General features: G+C 50.2%; 3 protein-coding genes across 3 annotated transcripts; 2 read left to right on the forward strand and 1 right to left on the reverse strand.

The window, feature by feature from the left end:
* Positions 1 to 259: 259 nt before the first annotated feature.
* BROUX77_002902 (uncharacterized protein) lies at positions 260 to 1,017 on the forward strand (the record flags this gene model as incomplete). The annotated part of the gene is made up of 2 exons (XM_073747494.1): positions 260 to 858; positions 918 to 1,017. 2 exons carry the CDS (start codon positions 260 to 262, stop codon positions 1,015 to 1,017), a joined length of 699 nt encoding a protein of 232 aa, XP_073607984.1.
* Positions 1,018 to 3,198: 2,181 nt separating this feature from the next.
* On the reverse strand, positions 3,199 to 4,877 carry BROUX77_002903 (uncharacterized protein; the record flags this gene model as incomplete). The annotated part of the gene is made up of 2 exons (XM_073747495.1): positions 3,199 to 4,619; positions 4,697 to 4,877. 2 exons carry the CDS (start codon positions 4,875 to 4,877, stop codon positions 3,199 to 3,201), a joined length of 1,602 nt encoding a protein of 533 aa, XP_073607985.1.
* Positions 4,878 to 12,242: 7,365 nt separating this feature from the next.
* BROUX77_002904 (uncharacterized protein) lies at positions 12,243 to 17,571 on the forward strand (the record flags this gene model as incomplete). The annotated part of the gene is made up of 3 exons (XM_073747496.1): positions 12,243 to 12,430; positions 12,818 to 12,920; positions 13,060 to 17,571. 3 exons carry the CDS (start codon positions 12,243 to 12,245, stop codon positions 17,569 to 17,571), a joined length of 4,803 nt encoding a protein of 1,600 aa, XP_073607986.1.
* Between the last annotated feature and the right edge of the window lie 297 nt (positions 17,572 to 17,868).

The following is a 17,868-nucleotide window of genomic DNA, read 5'->3' on the forward strand; positions in this document are numbered from 1 at the left end:
TTTCTGCTCTGTCAACGTGAGTCGATTTCAAGTATTAATAGGAACTCGATTCCCCTCTAATCACATCCATTCTTCTTCTTCATTCTCCAGCTCAGAACTCAATATTCAAAGCTTCTTTCCGCTTCTCTCAACTCTTTTGACTTCGGTCGTCCACTCTTTAACAAGCACTTTTATTTAACTATCCATTCGCTTCATCTAATACTTCATTCACTCGTCTTCATCGACTTCAAACTCTTTTTTTCAACCCAAACTATTCAAAATGCAGTTCTCTACCGTCGCTCTTATTGCCGCCACCGGCGCCATGGCCGCTCTGCCTTACGGCTCTGTCCCCGCTGGCACTGGCGTTAAGCCCCAGGTCACCTCGACCATCTTCTCGACCAACGTCGTCACCATCACTGACTGCGAGGACTACGTCACCGACTGCCCCTCTCACGCCACCAAGGTTGTGACCAACGTTGTCGCTGTCACCACCACCATCTGCGACGAGGAGGGCAAGCCCACTGCTCCCGCTGCCGTCCCCGTCCCCTCGGCTGGTGGCTACCACAACGGCACCGCCGTCTCCTACCCCACTGGCTCTGTCCCCGCTGCCAAGGGTGAGAAGCCCACCAAGCCCGCTGGTCTGCCCTACGCTCCCGCTGGCACCGGTGTCATTGGCAACGCCGCCGTCCCTGGCACCACCCTGCCCGCCGTCGTTGATGAGGAGTGTGAGACCGCCCAGGTCCGCGTCATCACCACCTCGTACACCACTGTCGTCCCCACTGTCATCACCGTCACCGACACCGTCCCCTGCGAGACCTACCCCGCCACCAAGCCCGTCGCTCCCTCCGGCGTCGCTCCCTCTGGCACTGGCTCCGTCACGTAAGTTTGCCAATTCCACAGATAGAACCAGATGAACATCCAGCTAACACTCACTATAGCCCCCCCAGCGGTGTCCCCGTCACTGCCGGTGCCAAGTCTCTGGCCGGCTCTGCCGTCATGGCTGTTGTTGGTGCCGTCGCCGCTTTCGCCTTCGCTTAAGCGCGCAACCTTTAGACCACCGCTTCCATGGACGCTGCAGGCTATCTTTTCAGGGTCCGGATGAAGACTTAGAGCGGGCCAGGCCACTCCTGTGCTTCGATAATGACAATGACAGTGTGTTTCTTCTCGGCGAACAGCTGCTACCGAGTTCAGGGTTTCAATACAGCATTTCTTTTTTTGGGATATCCGTTTTTGTTTACGCTTGGTTTTCTTTTTTCTGTCGTTGATTTGCAATGAGTGTCAGTTTCCTTTTGCTTGTTAGTTACTGAATTGATGTGCGTTTAAACGACCAAATCTACCAGTCCTGTGCCTGAATGTAAAGTTTGTGCCTCGGAGGAGGAATGCGCGATATCTCCACGAGACTTTCTTATATCCCATTGGCTGGCTCGTGGACACCTTCCAGTTTCAGAAATTGCATGGATGCACAGATCAGCAATTAACGAAATGAAACCCTTGGATCCGGGCTAGGACTATGCGGCCGACCAATCAGACTGCGTCTTCCACTGGACTTTGACTCTTTAGCGGTGTGATCTTTTGGCTGGACTTGTGCTGATTCAAGATTGCATTGTTCGAGCGTCTCGATGCACGTTGCCACTAAGACTTCATGCGTTATCTACAGGTACCTTTTTTTCTTTTTATTTTCTCGGAATTATTATCTTATTTCCTCGTAGATGTCGGAAACAGGAGCTCGAGTTTGCTCTTGCCTTTACTTTTTTTTCTCTCCATCTATCATCTAGTCCGCCACATTTCACGACTCAGCCACATCTCTCAGCACTAGTTAACCTTTGCTGTAAAAATACATCTGACAACTGGACAGAACCTTAATATGCAGGCGACAATTATGCATGTCTAGTTGCGGTTGACGTTGGGCCTGATGTGCCGAAGCTGCATCTCAAACGCCGGCAGCTTTCCTTTTTTCTCTTCTCTTCCGATCCCTTGCTTATTGGCTGCACACCCCCCCATGTACCCAAGTACCGGCAACTACACAAGTATCATATCGCCATGTCTCTCTGCTTGTGTAAGAGTTTACGTAGTCATGTAGCTACATGTTATTCTGCCTTACCTTCCTGTCTTCGAGTTGTCCCACGGTGCTGCATTATGTCTGGGTGTATGTCTCTGCCAAACTGTCTTGTTTCAGCTCAATTTCTCCGCGAGGACGCCAGGCTCCCGATCTTCCCTCTTGTCTATTTACTCTCAGACACCGGCTTTCAGGACCCTTTTTCTACTTTTATCATGGAAAGTGCTATGAATAACTTGAATTGTCTCACGTGGTTGCACTTGGATACAGTAGCCTAATGGTCCGCCCTGTTTCATCACCGGCTGGCGGATCACGTCGTCCGTCTACCCAACATGTGCAGCTTCCAGGAGAGCCAAAGCCACCTGTTCACCAGGTTACAATTATAGATGGCGTCGCAAGTCGTCCCACGTAGTGCGCTCATTTAAACATTGTATCTAGGAGGGCGTATGAGGCGGCTCATGATACTTGCCCCCACGCATCTGTTGCATTCTTATGTATACATACACGGGATTTCTATACGCCTTCTGTGATCAGCCCCTTGTCTTGGCGGTGCATCATCCACTTTACTCGCATTTCCAGAACCCTACGAAACAGATCTGTCTCTTGTCTAGATCCAACGTAGCATCGTGTTTGAATATAGCACGCCCATGATCTTCAAAATGCCTCCACATGCATAGACCAGCGCGGCTTTGTGAACGTCATGAATCTACCGCTTCGCCACTGCCGCTCTTATCATCGCATGTTTGGGATGAAGCTGAGGCTAAATTACTTGATCATGCCTCTTTGCTACATGACTCATCCCGCGCTGCATATACATGACATCTGTGCCGTAAGGACCCTTAGCTGTTGTGAAAATACAATACAGTTAAGCATTATGCTACTCCTCTTTGTACACAGACATAATCAGGCTCGGCGGCGCTTGCGCGGATGAGAGCTAACAGCGGATGAGTTACTTATTTCCTTGGATATGCTTGTGTAACCAAGTCCAAACTTCGTCTTTCCCCTTCCCCTCCCCTTCTCTCTTTACACTGTTTTCGTTCTCACGAGACAAAATCACTGGTCTGGAAGACGAGTTGAACGAGCATTATAGAGTCGGGAGTTCAGCACTATGTATGTATTATATGAACATTTACTCAATTTGAACCATCACAGCCCGGGTCTTTCTAGTCCACTAGAATCTTGGCTTCCAGCGTACCATACGAAGCATAAAACTCCTCAAACAACTTGACCGCGTGCAACACGTCCTTGGAGCCACCAGTCTCGCGGATACTGTGCATCGAGAGCTGGGGGTTACCCAGATCCAGCGTGCGCACGCCCATCTTGGCCGACAGCATGGGGCCAATGGTACTTCCGCACGACGAGTCGTTGCGCACGACAAACAGTTGTAGCGGCACGCCGGCGCGGCGCGCACACTCCTGCAAAAGAACAACGCCAGGCGAGTTGGTGGCATAGCGCTGGTTGGCGTTGATCTTGATCACGGTGCCCTTGTTCATGGCCGGCTGGTGGTCAACCTCGTACTTGCCGGCAAAGTTGGGGTGAACGCTATGGGCCATGTCGGCGCTGACAAGGAACGATCTCGCCAACGTCTGTTCAAAGGCAGCGCTCTCATCAGGCTCACGCGTCATGCTGTCGACAGAACCAATAGTGGCATTGGCAATATCAGATGCTACCAGACGGCGAAGGACAGAGGGAAGAAAGTTGCTGTTGGCACCCTGGGCCGAGGTAGAACCGATTTCTTCGTGGTCAAAGCAGGTGGCTAGACGGATGCATGAGTCTTTCTGTAGCGCTTCATTATCGGACGAGGAGTTGATGATGCCCATGATGGTGCAGTAAGTCATCTCCAGGTTGTCTAGACGCGGGGAAAAGATGAACTCGTCGTTCAGACCACCAACATTACTAGGCTGCACATCGTATAGTACCAGCTCAAAGTCAACGACATCAGTCACTTTGCACTCGGCGTGCTGAGCAATGACATCAAGAACGTGAGGGTGGTGTCGCGTAGTCATGGCAGCCAACGGCTGGAAGCCCTCCTTTTCTTCGTCTTCAGCCACAGGCTCACTAGTCTTGTCATCAGCCGCTCTGTTGAGCTCTTCAGAAACTAAACCAACAATGGGGAACAATTGAGTCTCCTTGTTAGGATCAAAGCTGCTCGAGCGATCCAGGTGGATAGCTAGAGTAGGAATGCGCAACAGTGGCTTGTCGACTTTGATCAGACGCTGAACAAAGTTACCCTCACCGTCACGCACAAGGACACGACCAGCAATGGAAAGGTCGCGATCGAACCAACTGTGCCAAATCCCGCCTCCGTAGGTCTCCACGCCGACCTGCATAAAGCCAACATTTTGCTTCTTAGAGACGGGCTTGAGGCGCAGGCACGGGGAGTCGGTGTGGGCGCCGACCATGGCCACTGGGTTGCCGGGGCTCCAGTGACCACCGACAGCAAAGGCAATGATAGAGGAGCCGTTGCGAGTCAGATAGTATTTTCCGCCAGGCTGGATCTTGGCGGCCCATGGCTCGCGCTCGCGGAGTTTCTGGAAGCCGGCTTTCTCGAGACGTACTGAGGCGGACTGGACAGCATGGTAGGCTGTAGCATTTTGGCAGTGGGGGGTCAGCATAGTGTTAAGTTTGCTTGGACCATGTACTGGAGCGGAGTGGGCTTACGGGTAGGTGACACATTGACAAAATCAACAAAGTCCTGGGCGGACGACGCAAACGCAGCGGGAGCCATGGTTGATAACGGGCGGCGTTGCTGGAGAGCCAACTGGGCGAGGGGGGCTTGTGATGTCTGGTGAATCAATGCTGAGATAGTGGGAGACTTGCTACCAACAAGTCTTGCTATCATGGGGAGACGGATCTCGGAGAACGAGATGGATGATGTTGAGTATAGAGACAAATAACAACGCACGGTTTTGGATTGGCGTCACAAGAGTTTGCCGCAAAAGTGATAGTGGTTGAGCTCCCGAGCCGCCAGACACCAAAGAGAGGTCGGCGTTAGGATGTCGGTTGTCTGATAAGATAAGGATGGGTTGGAGAAGAGCTGCATGTTTGTACAGGTACCTGAAGCCTCGGGCAACTCCTGCCTTTAGTAATGTACTAGTACATGTAAGTCAAGCTTGGAGAGCTTAGCTCAAAAAGGGTCTGTTGCTGTTGGCCAAGTGCCAGCTCCTATGGTACAGCTGGCAGCCACCGGCAGATAGTGAGGCGGCGTTTTGTCAATGCCAACACATCGGGGGATGGTTGATGTGACGTGACGTGACATGATGTGATGTGAGGTGTTAAGGCCTGATTGTAGTAACTCTACATTGTATAGTGTACAGATACTCCCGCCATGATGTAATGAACAAGTAGATTTATCTATCGGGTGCTGTTAGGGCAAGTCACATTGCCTCCCGACCAGCCTGTAGCTCTGGCTGTTGGTAGCGGTAGGAAACATGATGTCAAAGTGACTCTCCGACGGTCCAACTGTGCAACCGCCCTTCTGATCCACCCGCCACGATAGACCCCAAACTCGTTTCACAGAGGTTGGGCTATGGCCATGCTGGTAATGATATAGACAGGTCCCGAAGGGCTTTCTCGCCCCAAGGAAACACGCATTTCGTGCCGGTTGTGATACGGGTGAAGGGCAATTAGCGGTGCATTGCTTGGGCTATCAGCGGCGTACTTTTATAAACAGTGTGATGAAGAATTTTGCAAGTACACAGGCGGAGGGCTCGGTGGGTGGTTATCCATATACATATGTACATATATACCTCTAGACAAGGTTGTGCTTTAGCCTTGGCTTCTATGAATTCACACTCGAGTGGCATTGTGGCTAAGCTAGGTTCTGGAGATCACCAACTAGCAGAGCCCTACTTGGGAGTTTGGGTAGCATTAGCCGGGGGGGCATGTTGACGAGGTTTTTTTTGTAGATGCATACAACTAGTTAAAGGCACATGGAAACACAAAGGTACGTATAAATAACTAACTAGTTGATGAACTACATAATCAAGTAGTTCTAATATTGAAGCGTATAAAATCAATAGCAAGTATGAAGTCTCTAGATCCAAAGCCTCCAATGGTTGGTTGAAGCACATGCATTCCTGTCTGTATGCTGGCTGTAGAGGACAACTTGGAAGCACACCTGTCAGATGTTCCTTTGTTCCCAAGTCCTTTACGACAACTTTGCGCATGAGCTGTAGTAGCAAGACAGCCCCTCCTCCTCCTTGGCAGCAGGGAATATGGTCTGGCTAGCACAAGAACTAGGGTCCCCCCCCCCCCGACGTGGCAGATTTGCAAGGTTGGGTCTCGAAGCGCGTTACTGGAGAAGCCGAAAGATTGCCAAGCAGATCTGTAAGTCCCGGGATAGCAACAAAAGATCGGGAAGGAGAAAAAAGAAGCCAGGCCAAGGTTACTGGAATAGAACAGATGGAAGGCAAACCTCCCAAGACAAAGGGCGTGAGCAAGTTAGAGTTGCACATGGAAGTATGCAAGGACTAACTAACTATGTAGTTAACTAGTTCAAGTAGAAGCACAAACGTTATCAAGTACATGGCTACGTATTTATGTATGTATGTACATATGTACACACATATTAAGGCCTAGCTCCAGCTTCTCAAAGGGACGCTTGAATGATGATTGACGCAGGCTGGTGGTCTCCTAGGGATGGATATGCCTTTTCGTTATATGTATGTTTCATCGTTCACATTTGTCTAGCAGAAAGCTGGTCATGGAGCGATAGGCTAACGCGTCGAGGAGTTGTGAGGTGTCATGGCCTGCCTTGGGTTGGGTCGCAGGATGTTGTTGGTTCCAAGTATGAGATTGAGACAGTCATGTCTTCTACGCTCGCCTGCTATACATACAAGCAAATAGATTTTCACAAGAGAACCGGTGGACGCAGATGCATTTGAATCTGTGAGTATGCCCTCAGTAGCCTGTAGCACATCTTGTTCTACGTCGTGTTCTATACACCGATCAAACACAGGGTTCGGCCTCAAGCGCCTGTTTTAAGCGTCGCCGGGTTTCATTGCAGCCATGCTCCCATGCCATGGCAGTGACTCGTGGAACGCCTTTCAACACAGCTAACTAGATTTAACTAGTTAGCTGTAACTATACATACATACACACATATGTATTTACATGGGCAGGCAAATCATGGCGAGAGTAAACTTTGGTAACCTAGAGCGTGAGTGAAATCTGAAATCTGCGCAGCAGATCCTGCGACACCCACCATCCAAGCTCACGATAATGGCGAGTAGTTGGCTATATTTACAGAGCCGCCAGGCTTGGACTTTGCTGCACAACAGCCCAGCCCTGTCAAGTGTCTACGGAATTACAGGGCATAGCGGGCCCCTGTAGAGCTCGGAGGTCGACAAAGTCTGCTTAAGCCTCAGAACAAGGCCTTGGCTCAGAGAGAACACAACCCGGTGCAGTTTCATCCCATCTTAGCGTGGATACGGAAGCTGGGTTTGGATTCAAGTGGTACACATGCGCAAAATCAAGCATTGGAGGCCAGAAGAAGATATTTCTCATACCGATTGTAGGAGAGTCGAGATGGATAGCTAGCCTTTGGTGGGCTAACGCTGACTTGCCGGGGGGTTCTCCTCCTAGTTACAGAATGCAATGCACAGTGACAGATCAGATTTACAGGGCGGTGCTTTTTTTTTTTGTTTATGGGGGGGTTCTCATGGCAGTGCAGAGGCGTTCCCCTTCTTTGTTTTTTTTCCCGACTCACAGACAAAAGAAGGATGTGTAGTTATAAGGGGAAAAAAAGAAGAAAAAAAGAAGGAAAACACAGACTTCAACACAGACATTCAACGTGTTTCACAACGAACAGTGTTTTGGGCTTTTCCAGAACACACGCGTCAATCCTTTTTGCCTCCTTAGCGCAGCATTGGGCCATGCAGGGGGCGCAGGGCAAGGTACAGCGAGCGAGACCTAAAGATGAAGAGGAGAGAGAGGCCAGTGGCAGCCGTCTGTAGTGTATATCTTGTGCTGGGTGCGTGGAGGTTTACTGCTGAGCACTCGGCGGGAGAAGCGGCAGCGCAGAAACAAAGCGGCAAATACAGACACATGTGTGTATGTGCATACATATGTATGTATGTGTGTATACAAGGACCCAGCGTCAGAGACAAGACTGGCCGCGCACATTGTAACGACGTGATGGCTGAGAACATGGCACAGCAAAGAACAGACAAAGCAGAGGCTCGCAAGGGAGACTCAGAGACACAAGTGTAGTGCACATACTGTCAAAAGCCCCCTCCCCCGGCGATGAACCATGGCGCACGACCCGACTGGCCTAAACGAGAACCGTCAAGAGACGCCCAAAAAATCCGATGCACTGCTTGCTGCCATCGGTCGGGTCGCCATGAAGCTTTTCAATCAGTGTACAAGCAGGTCGCCATTGTGAAATCCATCCCACTTGTTGCTGTCGCTGTTCTAGTGGTCGGCGACGATCAACGATTGGCGATAGTGCGGGGTGGTTGACTACCTGCGGAGAATACAGTGCAAATAGTTAAACATAGCTAACTATGTATGTATGCAGCTCCCAGATATCGCCGGCTCTGGTCATGTTTCGCATAGCCGCACAACACAAGCAGCTGCTGTCTGTTGCTTCTCGTCGTCATACTCGCTGGTCTGGGTGAATCACGGCTCGTATCCTGAATTCTGACTGCTTCGCTGCTTTTCCCTAGCCTTGCTAGCCCTTCTCATCGCCTCGTTCTCCTCTCACTCTCCCGCTGGCCCATTCTCCCATTCTCCCCTTCTCTCATTCTCTCATTCTCATTCACTTCCTCTCAGGACTGTGATCCCATCCACGCCCCATGCCCCCAACAAAGGGTGGGCCTCTCAAGTCCACAGCACAAATCCCTTCCAACGACCCTTCATGTAGTGGTATAAGCCAGTACTTGGCCATCTACCGCAATCAGGCTCTAGCTTTCTTTCTGTTGTTTGAGCTGCGAACAGCGGTCACTACACCGCGAGATATGAGTTGATGGGGGCTTGTATATGGGTGTTAGTACATAACTATCGGTAGCAGTAGTAGTAGGACTGAGAAGAAAAAAAAAAAAAAAAAAAAGAAGAAAAAAAGACAAACAGCCCTATCCTAGTAGACTATGTCCTCCATTGGCGAGAGCCTGAGGTCGGAGAAAATATGCCCGCCTGTTTCTCCTCTCCCTCACTGTGTGCTTCTTGGCCTTGCTTAGAACGCTTGTCATGTCTCAATGCAAGGCAAGGCCAACGGATCATTGTCAGCGGCACTCGCCAAATTTAGAGAGTGTCTTCGTCTTGGGAGCTCTGTCCCATAGACATTCACTCACACACAAAATGTCTATCGTCCTACTTCTAACTAAGCCTGCTTGTCATCCTACTTTTTATAGTTGTCATGTTTCGTTTTGATGCCGCTTCCTCTTTGAACGTGAACCCAGGTCGCCCTGCTCCTATTCCCCATCTTGTCTCTCTTCCTTTGGCTCCAGAAACAAAAACTGCTAGACGATGGTTTCCTGCTCCTTTATATTAGACACACGTTAGCTCACAGCCTACGTGCAAGTAAGTATAAAACCACTATTAAGCTAGAGGCAAGATATGGCTATGGCTGAGGAGAAAATACAACAACCCAGCCATGCTCCGAAAACCCTCGAGTTTTCTGTTCCTCTGTCACTCTCTTTGTCCACCAGTGACTCGTGTGATCACTTGTATTTTTTCTTTTCACGCTTCTCGGCATGTATTGATAGTCTCGTTTCTTCAGTCAGCCGACAAGACCCTACCGAGGGCCACGTTTTTTTTCGGATCCGGCTAGTTGACGAATAGCTATAGAACTTTTATGTCTGGCGTGAATATTTGCTGACCCTGTCGAATTTGGGTGCCAGATTCTGTCTCTACGTAATAAGCACGTGAACCTGCGTTAGTCGCGGTTAGATGCAGCTTGGGATGCTTGGTGGTCAATGTTTCAACCCTAATGGATAGGGTAACCCTTGTTGTGGTTGAACAAAACCCCGTTTCATGGTTGGTTATCAAAAAGTATCAGTACACAAACATCTACAAGCTTGCGTGAGTGTAGTTGCATATTTGCATTTCTGTATCCAGCTCTCTGGGTGAAACTACAGCATGCCGCTGGCTTAGCAAATGCTTGGAAACAAATCTTTGCTCTGACTAACTAGTTATTCAGTTGAACGAAAGTTTATCCCTGTAACTAGTTACTTGTAGAAGCTTGGAGGTTTAAGAGGGCCCGGTGACAAGTGGCCAGTGATTGCTGCTCTGATACCCTGGTCACCTGGCGTAGTATTGCTTCTTCTTCTTCTCTCTCTCTCTTTTTTTTTTTCTTTTTTTCTTTTTTTTTTTTTCGTTTCTCTTGTTAAGTTTTTCCTTCTCTGGATTTTTTTTCCATCGGTGTTTCGTGTCTTTTTTTGTGCCTTTTCGCTCTTTCTGGCTCGCTGCTTTTCTTGTTTTCTTGTTTCCTTGCCTTTTTTCTTTTTCTTTTGTGACTTCTCTTTTTCTAGTACCACACGTGCCATCGAGTCTCTCTCCCGCCACTGCAGCAAGCCGAGTTCCTTAGCTGCTTGCTAGCTGCAACTGACTATACAAGTACATATGAATGTATGTAACTATGGTACATAGTGACAAGTAGTACTGGCTGCTCTTTGTGCCTCTCTTCTCCCCCCCTCCTTGTCATCTCCCGGCGCTTGACAAGGTTGTTCGTTCTCGAACTCATAACAGGCCTTCATCTCATGTCTACACCGTTGTAAAGCCAAAAGAACTGATGCTCCTGATGGCTATCAGAAAAGTCGTGCCTTTTTTTTTTTTTTTTTTTTTTTAGCCCCAGTGGTTTCATGTACGTACATAGATAGTAGAGCTAGCTGTTTGTGTGTCTGCAGTCGCCTGTATTTTTGAGCCTCTCCTGACCTCTGAACTTGCGGCTGCTTGCCCAGATGTGTGTAGGTAGGTATGTACATATATAAGTCACCGTTATTTGGCCGTGCTCTGATTTGCCAGAGTCCCGTTCTGCGCTACCCCGACCGGCTTGCGTTGGTGGAGCCACACATGAACCAGAGCACTTGTATACTTGTACCTGTACCTGCGCCTGTAGCTGCCTGTGCCTGTAACTATGCTCGTGCTTGTACCTGTACTTGTACTTGTACTTGCTTGTACTAGTAGTTATCCTCATCCATCCCAGCACCTGCCACTGGCGAGAGCACCTACCTGCCTTGTTTTCCTGGCTCCTGCTCTGGCTCGCCTTCCTTCCTCACTTCACTTGTCACCCACTCTGTTTCTACCAGCCAAGTTTGTAGTTATGCTTTTTTCTCCCCTTCTGCTCCCACGTATTTTCTTAACCTTCCTTTCTTTTCCCTCTTGGGCCAATCCTTACGTCTCATTTATTCTTTTTTCTCCTCCCATTTTTGGGTGCCGTCAGAGTCCCCAAACTATACATCCTTTCTTGTTTGCACTCATATTTTCCATCCATTGCTTCAACCAGCAAGTAACGAGTTGGAATCGCCCTGCGGTGTATTTCTTTGCCATCCAACGCCTCGTCGCGTCCATCTTGTCCTGTTTCCCTTTCGTCTTTTCTTGCTTCTCCAAAATCGCCATATTTTTTTCCCACCCATTTCCCTCCTTTTCGCCGCTACACCGCGCTCGTGAGCCCTTCTCGTCTGTGTCGCCAGTTTCTCGATCCATGGGCATATCAGGTCTTCTCTCGCCTTCCCATCGCCATCACTCTATCTCTCCGCCTCCCTTGTCGAATTACCGAGCCCAGAAACGTTGCGCTTCATCTCATGCCCTCTGCGAGTCTTCTTGAGCTTGACATCCTCCTCCACCCATCCCAAATCAAATATTGCGTTGAAGCTGCCCGCAAACTGCCCCGAGTCTGTACGCCATCGATTGCCTATTCGACCCGCCCGTAGTTCCTCTCCTCCCACAAATCTTGCGTGTCTTAACCCGCTTCAACAATCACGGCCTCGTTCGCCTCAGAAGTTAGCAGTCGCGCCCTTGTGGCCTCCACACGCTGTACTCTACCACGATTCGGCCCGCTCGAAACTTACTCGATTTGTTTGAACGCCTGACAGCACATTCATCTTTCCGGATTCCCCAGTGCCAGCTGGGCGACTTTGATCGCTCCCATTTCGCCATCGACGCACTTGGCCCATATAGTCTCGCGTCATTGCCACCAAGTAGTGGGCACACGGCGACTCGTTAAATATACCGTTTTTGCTGTTACGCGAACAACCATCGATCCGTTATGTCTTCAAACATGCAACCTCACATGATGCTCCAAGGACAACGACCACAAGGCCGCCCGGTGCCTCCCGTCTCAATGAACAACATGCAAGCCTTCATTCTACGGAACATTGTTACACACCAGCGCGCCGTTCAAGGCTGGCAAGCGACTGTTCAGCACACTGACCGCACTGTCAATGTCCTCCAATTGTGAGTTGTATAGTCCTCCGATGAGAAATACGCCACACCACTCCACATCACCTCCCTGTGGTGTGCTGTGTCTTTTTTTCCTTTTGCCTTCGTTCCATCTTCCCAATTCCAAGTCCATTCCCCATCCCTAAACTGCCACCTGAATCACAAGGGCCTCAGCGGACCATACGCTCTGGCTTCCTTGCATTTACACAAAACATACATACATTCATTCATTCATTCGCACATGTGTCTATCTACACGCATACATACGTACATACATACACCTGCCGTGGCGTTACTTCCTTCACACATCTAAATTCACACTTCATCCAGGGCTTTGCCTAGGATATGGCGGTACATTCGAAAAAGGGACCTCACTAACTGATACTGCCTCTGATTTCCTAGGGTCACAAACATGGGTCTTGCCACAGAGTACAAAGATTTCCAGAAAGTTACCGAAAGTTGCTTAGCATTTGAACGTGAAGCATTTTACGGGTCGCCCGACAAGGTAGGCGCATCTCATCCCAACATTATTTGATTGTCTGCTTTTTCTGCCGTCCGCCCTGTTTGCATTCCTAGAGTTTACTTTCTCCTAAACTCAACCCGACCGACATACGCTCTAACTATTTATTTTCCTCTTCCCACAGGCAACTTACGACGCCCGCATGCAAAACAAGTTCGAGGAAGCTTTTCTCCAGCGAAAAAACATTGATCCAAACTTCCAATCACCCATGAATCTCCAAAACCAAATGCAGGCTCAACAGGCTCAACAGGCTCAGCAGGTGCAGGCCCAGGCGCACGCCCAACGCATCGCTGCCATGAACTCTCCCCAAGTCCAAGCCATGATGCAGCAGTCTATGGGACGGGGAATGCCCGCTACTCCTCAGCAACAGCAGCACATGCAGAGAATACAGCAACAGATCCAAGCCGCCCAACGCCAACAACAGCAGCAGCAACAGCAACAACAACAGCAGCAACAACAGCAGCAGCAACAGAATGCTAGCCAAATGAACTTCAACCTGGGCATGACGAATGCTAATCTCAACGGACAGCCTATGGTATCTCAAAGTCCGCAAATGATGGGTTTAAATGCCACTCAACAAAGGCCTGCTAATCAACCAAATCCTGCCGATTTGACACAAGGCGAAAAGGCACAAGCTTTGGGACTGGCTGTCGAAAGATTCAAGGCGCTGAGTGAGGCTCAGAAAGAGCAATATCGTCGCGCGATGCGTGGAACCGGCAACCCAAACATTGCTACCCTGGAATCTCAAGGGTCAGACCTAGCTTTGATAGCCATCCAGCGCGAGACGCTTGCACATTTTGTTCGTGACAAGACCACTCGCGTGGCGAGGGCAATGCCAGGCGCCGGAAACATGTTTCAACAGCAACAACAGCAACAACAGCAACAACAAGCTGCCTTGAACCAGCGCGCCCTGAATATGGCTACCATGAAGCAGATGGGCGGAATGAATGGTGTAGATTTCCAGATTGATTCTCTGACTGGCCAACCAAAACCTGGTATCATGGGCCAAGACAACAACCTCAACCAAATCGGCATATCTGGCCCCACTGGTGTCATTCGGACACCACAGCAAATGGCTGCTTTGCCGAACCACCCTGCAGCAATGGCTAACCAGGGACCTCGACCTAACCCCCAAGCCAACCAAATGATGCAAAATGGAATGCCCCCCACGCAACAGCAACAAACGAATGCTGCAGTTTTACTTCAACAACGGCAGAACAAACTACAACAACAGGCCGGAGGAGGCTTGGGTAACCAAGCCGCACTTGGGCCTGCAGCATTGGCTCAAGCTCAAGCTCAAGCTCAGGCTCAAGCTCAAGCTCAGGCTCAGGCTCAGGCTCAGGCTCAGGCTCAGGCTCAGGCTCAAGCCCAAGCCCAAGCCCAGACGCGTCTTCAGGGTCAAAATCCTCAACTCAATCTTGGAATGGATGCACGACCTGGCACTCAGCAACAATCCGGAGCGATGGCGAACAACGGGACTCCATTTACAAACAACCTGAATCCTATGTTCAATCAGCAGCAAGCTCCACCAGGGCAGCAAAATCCTAGTCTTACCAACCACTCTATTCTTGCGCAAATCGTATCGAATATGACACCCGAACAAAAGGCGCGACTGCAGAGCATGCCACAGGAAAAGCTCGTAGAACTTGTTCAGCAACAGCGAAACTTGCAAAATCAACAACGGATTCCGATGCAAGGCGCTAATGGCCAACCTGGAACTTCCGCCATTGGTGCTAACAACGCTTTGAACCAGCTTCAGCAGCAGAATGCGCAAAGACTTAATAATATGGCTAATGCTACACCTGCAGCGCTTCAACAGCAGCAACGCTTTTGGGAGCAAAATCAACATAAATTAGATGCACTGGATTTGCCTCCTCTCTTCCGGAACATGAATCTCCCGCCGGAAATCAAGAATTGGGGTCAACTCAAGATGTGGATCTCGCAGAACCCAAGCTCAATACCCCCCGCTCTGTTGGCTCATCAAGGCAGACTCGGCGAGTATCAGATGAAGCAGTGGACTGCCATCAGAAACATGGCCCAGCAGCGGCGTCAGTTGGCAGGTGGCAACCTACCAGTCCAAGGCTCATCGCCGATGCTTCAAAACCCTATGCAGCCAGGTCAAGGTCAAGGTCAAGCACCCATGAACCCAGCTCCAATGGGTCCTGCCGCCCTTGGAGCGCCTCCGTTGAATATTGCAACGGGACTGAATCAGGCATCACTTGCAAATCGGCCCGAGATTTTTGCGCAACTCAACAACATGATTCCGCCGCAGCACGACATAAATCAACTGCGCAAAATGTACCCGAATATTCCTGACGACAAGCTTAAAAGTATCTGGGTTGCCCTTCGGCAGAAACAATTCTCAATGAATATGCAGAATTCACAGGCGCAACAAAACGGCCAAGCGCCATCGCAGCCGATCCCCCAGCATCCGGGTCAACAACAACAGCAACAACCAAGTCTTCAAGCTGGCGCTCCTATGAACACCATCAATCAAAGCAATGCAAGCGCTATCACCGGACAAGCTGGCTGCCCTACACCTCAACCACCGGCTAACATGCAGCCTCAGGGTAATCAGGTGCCGCAAATGTCCCCTCAACAGGCTGCTGCTCAGGCTATGGCTCAGCCGATGGCAAGTCCTGCTTTGCAAAATGGCAACATGGCTATTAAGCCAACAGGCGTGCAAACCCCGACCACAAAGAAGGCTGCTGTAGCTAGTCCGCAGCCAGCTGGTGGTGGTCGTGCGCAACGCTCTACATCTGCGCAGCAGCGTTTCCAGCAGATACCTGATATGTCTCCAGCCCAAGGGAACCGCAATTTGAAGCGTTCGACTCCTGATGATTCTGCACCCGCTCCTGTCACCCAGCCGGTTCAAAGTCAGCAAAACACCGTTGTAAGCGCCCCTGATGTCGGATCGAGTACTATCCAGCTCAGCGTTCAGAACAGACCCATGCCAAGTTTCAATATCAATGTCTCTCCAGAGCTTAGAGTTTCGAGAACGGCGCATATGAAGGTCATTGGTACTGAAGCCTATAGAAGTTTGGGATCAGAAACGTTCGCCCAGATCAATATGGACTCTCAGCAAAGGCAGCAAGTCATTCACGCGATGCAATGTTTGAGAGATCAAATGAACCGCAGTAGTAAGGTGTTGTATCATTGGTATGTGTTTACTGGTGAGGATGAATCTGTGATTCAGTACTTCCGGGGTCGTGGTCGGTTGGGTTCGCAGTTCACAGACGAGAGTATGACGACGCCCAAGGAACAGCTTACAATTGACCTCCCTGAAGTCAATGGATACCTTGCTATACTTGAGCGGGTTTGGAAAGGAACTTCCCTGATTCAAGCCGCCCTCGTGGCTTCGAAGAACAAGGGTCAGGCGTCTACTCCCTCAGCTGCGGCTACGCCTGCGGATACACCGGCAGCTACTGGCGGACCAGCTACAGAGAAGGCGCCTGCTCAAAGCACACCCATTGTTTCTGCTGTTGGACTAGCTGCTACCACTACGAACACTGGCCCTTCAGTTTCGGCTGCTCCCGTCGCGTCTACTGCTATGACAGCTACCACTGCGCCCACAGCGTCCTCAGCCTCTAATGCTACAAATGCTGTTAGTATGTCGAAAAATGGCAGCAGCACGGGATTCCAAGTACCTTCAACATCGCCCAGTGGAGCTCCTAGCTACTCCAAGGATCTCAAGAACGTCAATCTCCATCTCCCTCCTCGCAAAAAGACTAAGACTAGCTCTGGACAAAGCGCTGGGCAGAATCAGCATCAACCAGCGGCAGCAATCCGGGCTTCTTCGGCTGGTGTGGGCGTAACTTCATCCCCTGCGCAGATCAAGCTCAATTCCCCTGAAATGGTGAAGTCGACGCCCGGTGCTATGGCGACCCCAGGGCCTGTGGCCACTCCAGTCGAAACTACCAAGGTGTCCACGCCTAAGGTGGCCACGCCAAAGCCAACATTTCCATGCACTGAATCAGGTTGTGATTTCTCACGTATCGGGTTTGCGACAGAGGAGATGAAAGATCAGCATATCGTCATGGAGCACCGGCAACTGGAAGAAAACCCGATGGCCTTCTTGGAGGAACGGCTTCAAGGACTCAGCAAGTCGTATCTCCAGAACAGCGACCAAAGCCGTAGCGGTAATAGTGGTGGCTCCCATATGACAGCAGCAAAAGAGGCTGCTAGCAACGGTTCAGCATCCGTTATAGATGCTGATAACGCCCCTGCTCCATCCAGCATCTTCCAGCCTCTCATCAGTCCCGAGGACCTTTATAACACGCTGCACGCACCACCTGCCGAGATCTTCAACCTACCCGATGAGAACGATTTCGGAACGCCTGATGTCCTGACTGCCGAGTCACTTAATGAGCCACAGGAACTTGATGGTGACGACTTGCTCCGAGCAGCCGATCTGGCGATGCCTGAGGACTTCAACGCAGAGCTCCTCCAAAAGGCACACCAGGCGCAGAACTGGCTCAACGATAACTGCTGGGAGAGCCAACACTTTGCTTTCGACATGCCGCCAGATAGCGGGGATTTAATCGGCCGTGAAATGTTCTACGGACGCGCCGAGTACGAGGACCTTGATCTGCAGGGCCTTGAGGATACCACATTCCTGCCTGCGACGGGACCTTGAGCTGTGGGTATGAGAAGCACACTGTTTGCCGTGTGTATCCACTTGGACTTTTCCTTTTCCACACTTTCTCCCTTTTCTTCTTTTTTTTTTTTTTGGTTGGTACATTCGGCGCTTGTGTCTATTCTTTTTTTTTTGCTCTTGTTTCAATATCGTCGGTCTGTTTTTCAGATGATGATGTTCCTAATGGTCACTGATCTGGAACACCTTTGCTATACCCCCGCATCGTCTCGATGCTGTATCTTGCGAGCAAGTTTGGTGTGCGTTTTTCTTGTCTAGGTGATTTTTCGCACTTGTCAA

This window comes from Berkeleyomyces rouxiae (assembly GCF_048999995.1).
Source record: "Berkeleyomyces rouxiae strain 22BRR77 chromosome Unknown BrBRR77_ptg000002l, whole genome shotgun sequence".
Taxonomy (NCBI): domain Eukaryota; kingdom Fungi; phylum Ascomycota; class Sordariomycetes; order Microascales; family Ceratocystidaceae; genus Berkeleyomyces; species Berkeleyomyces rouxiae.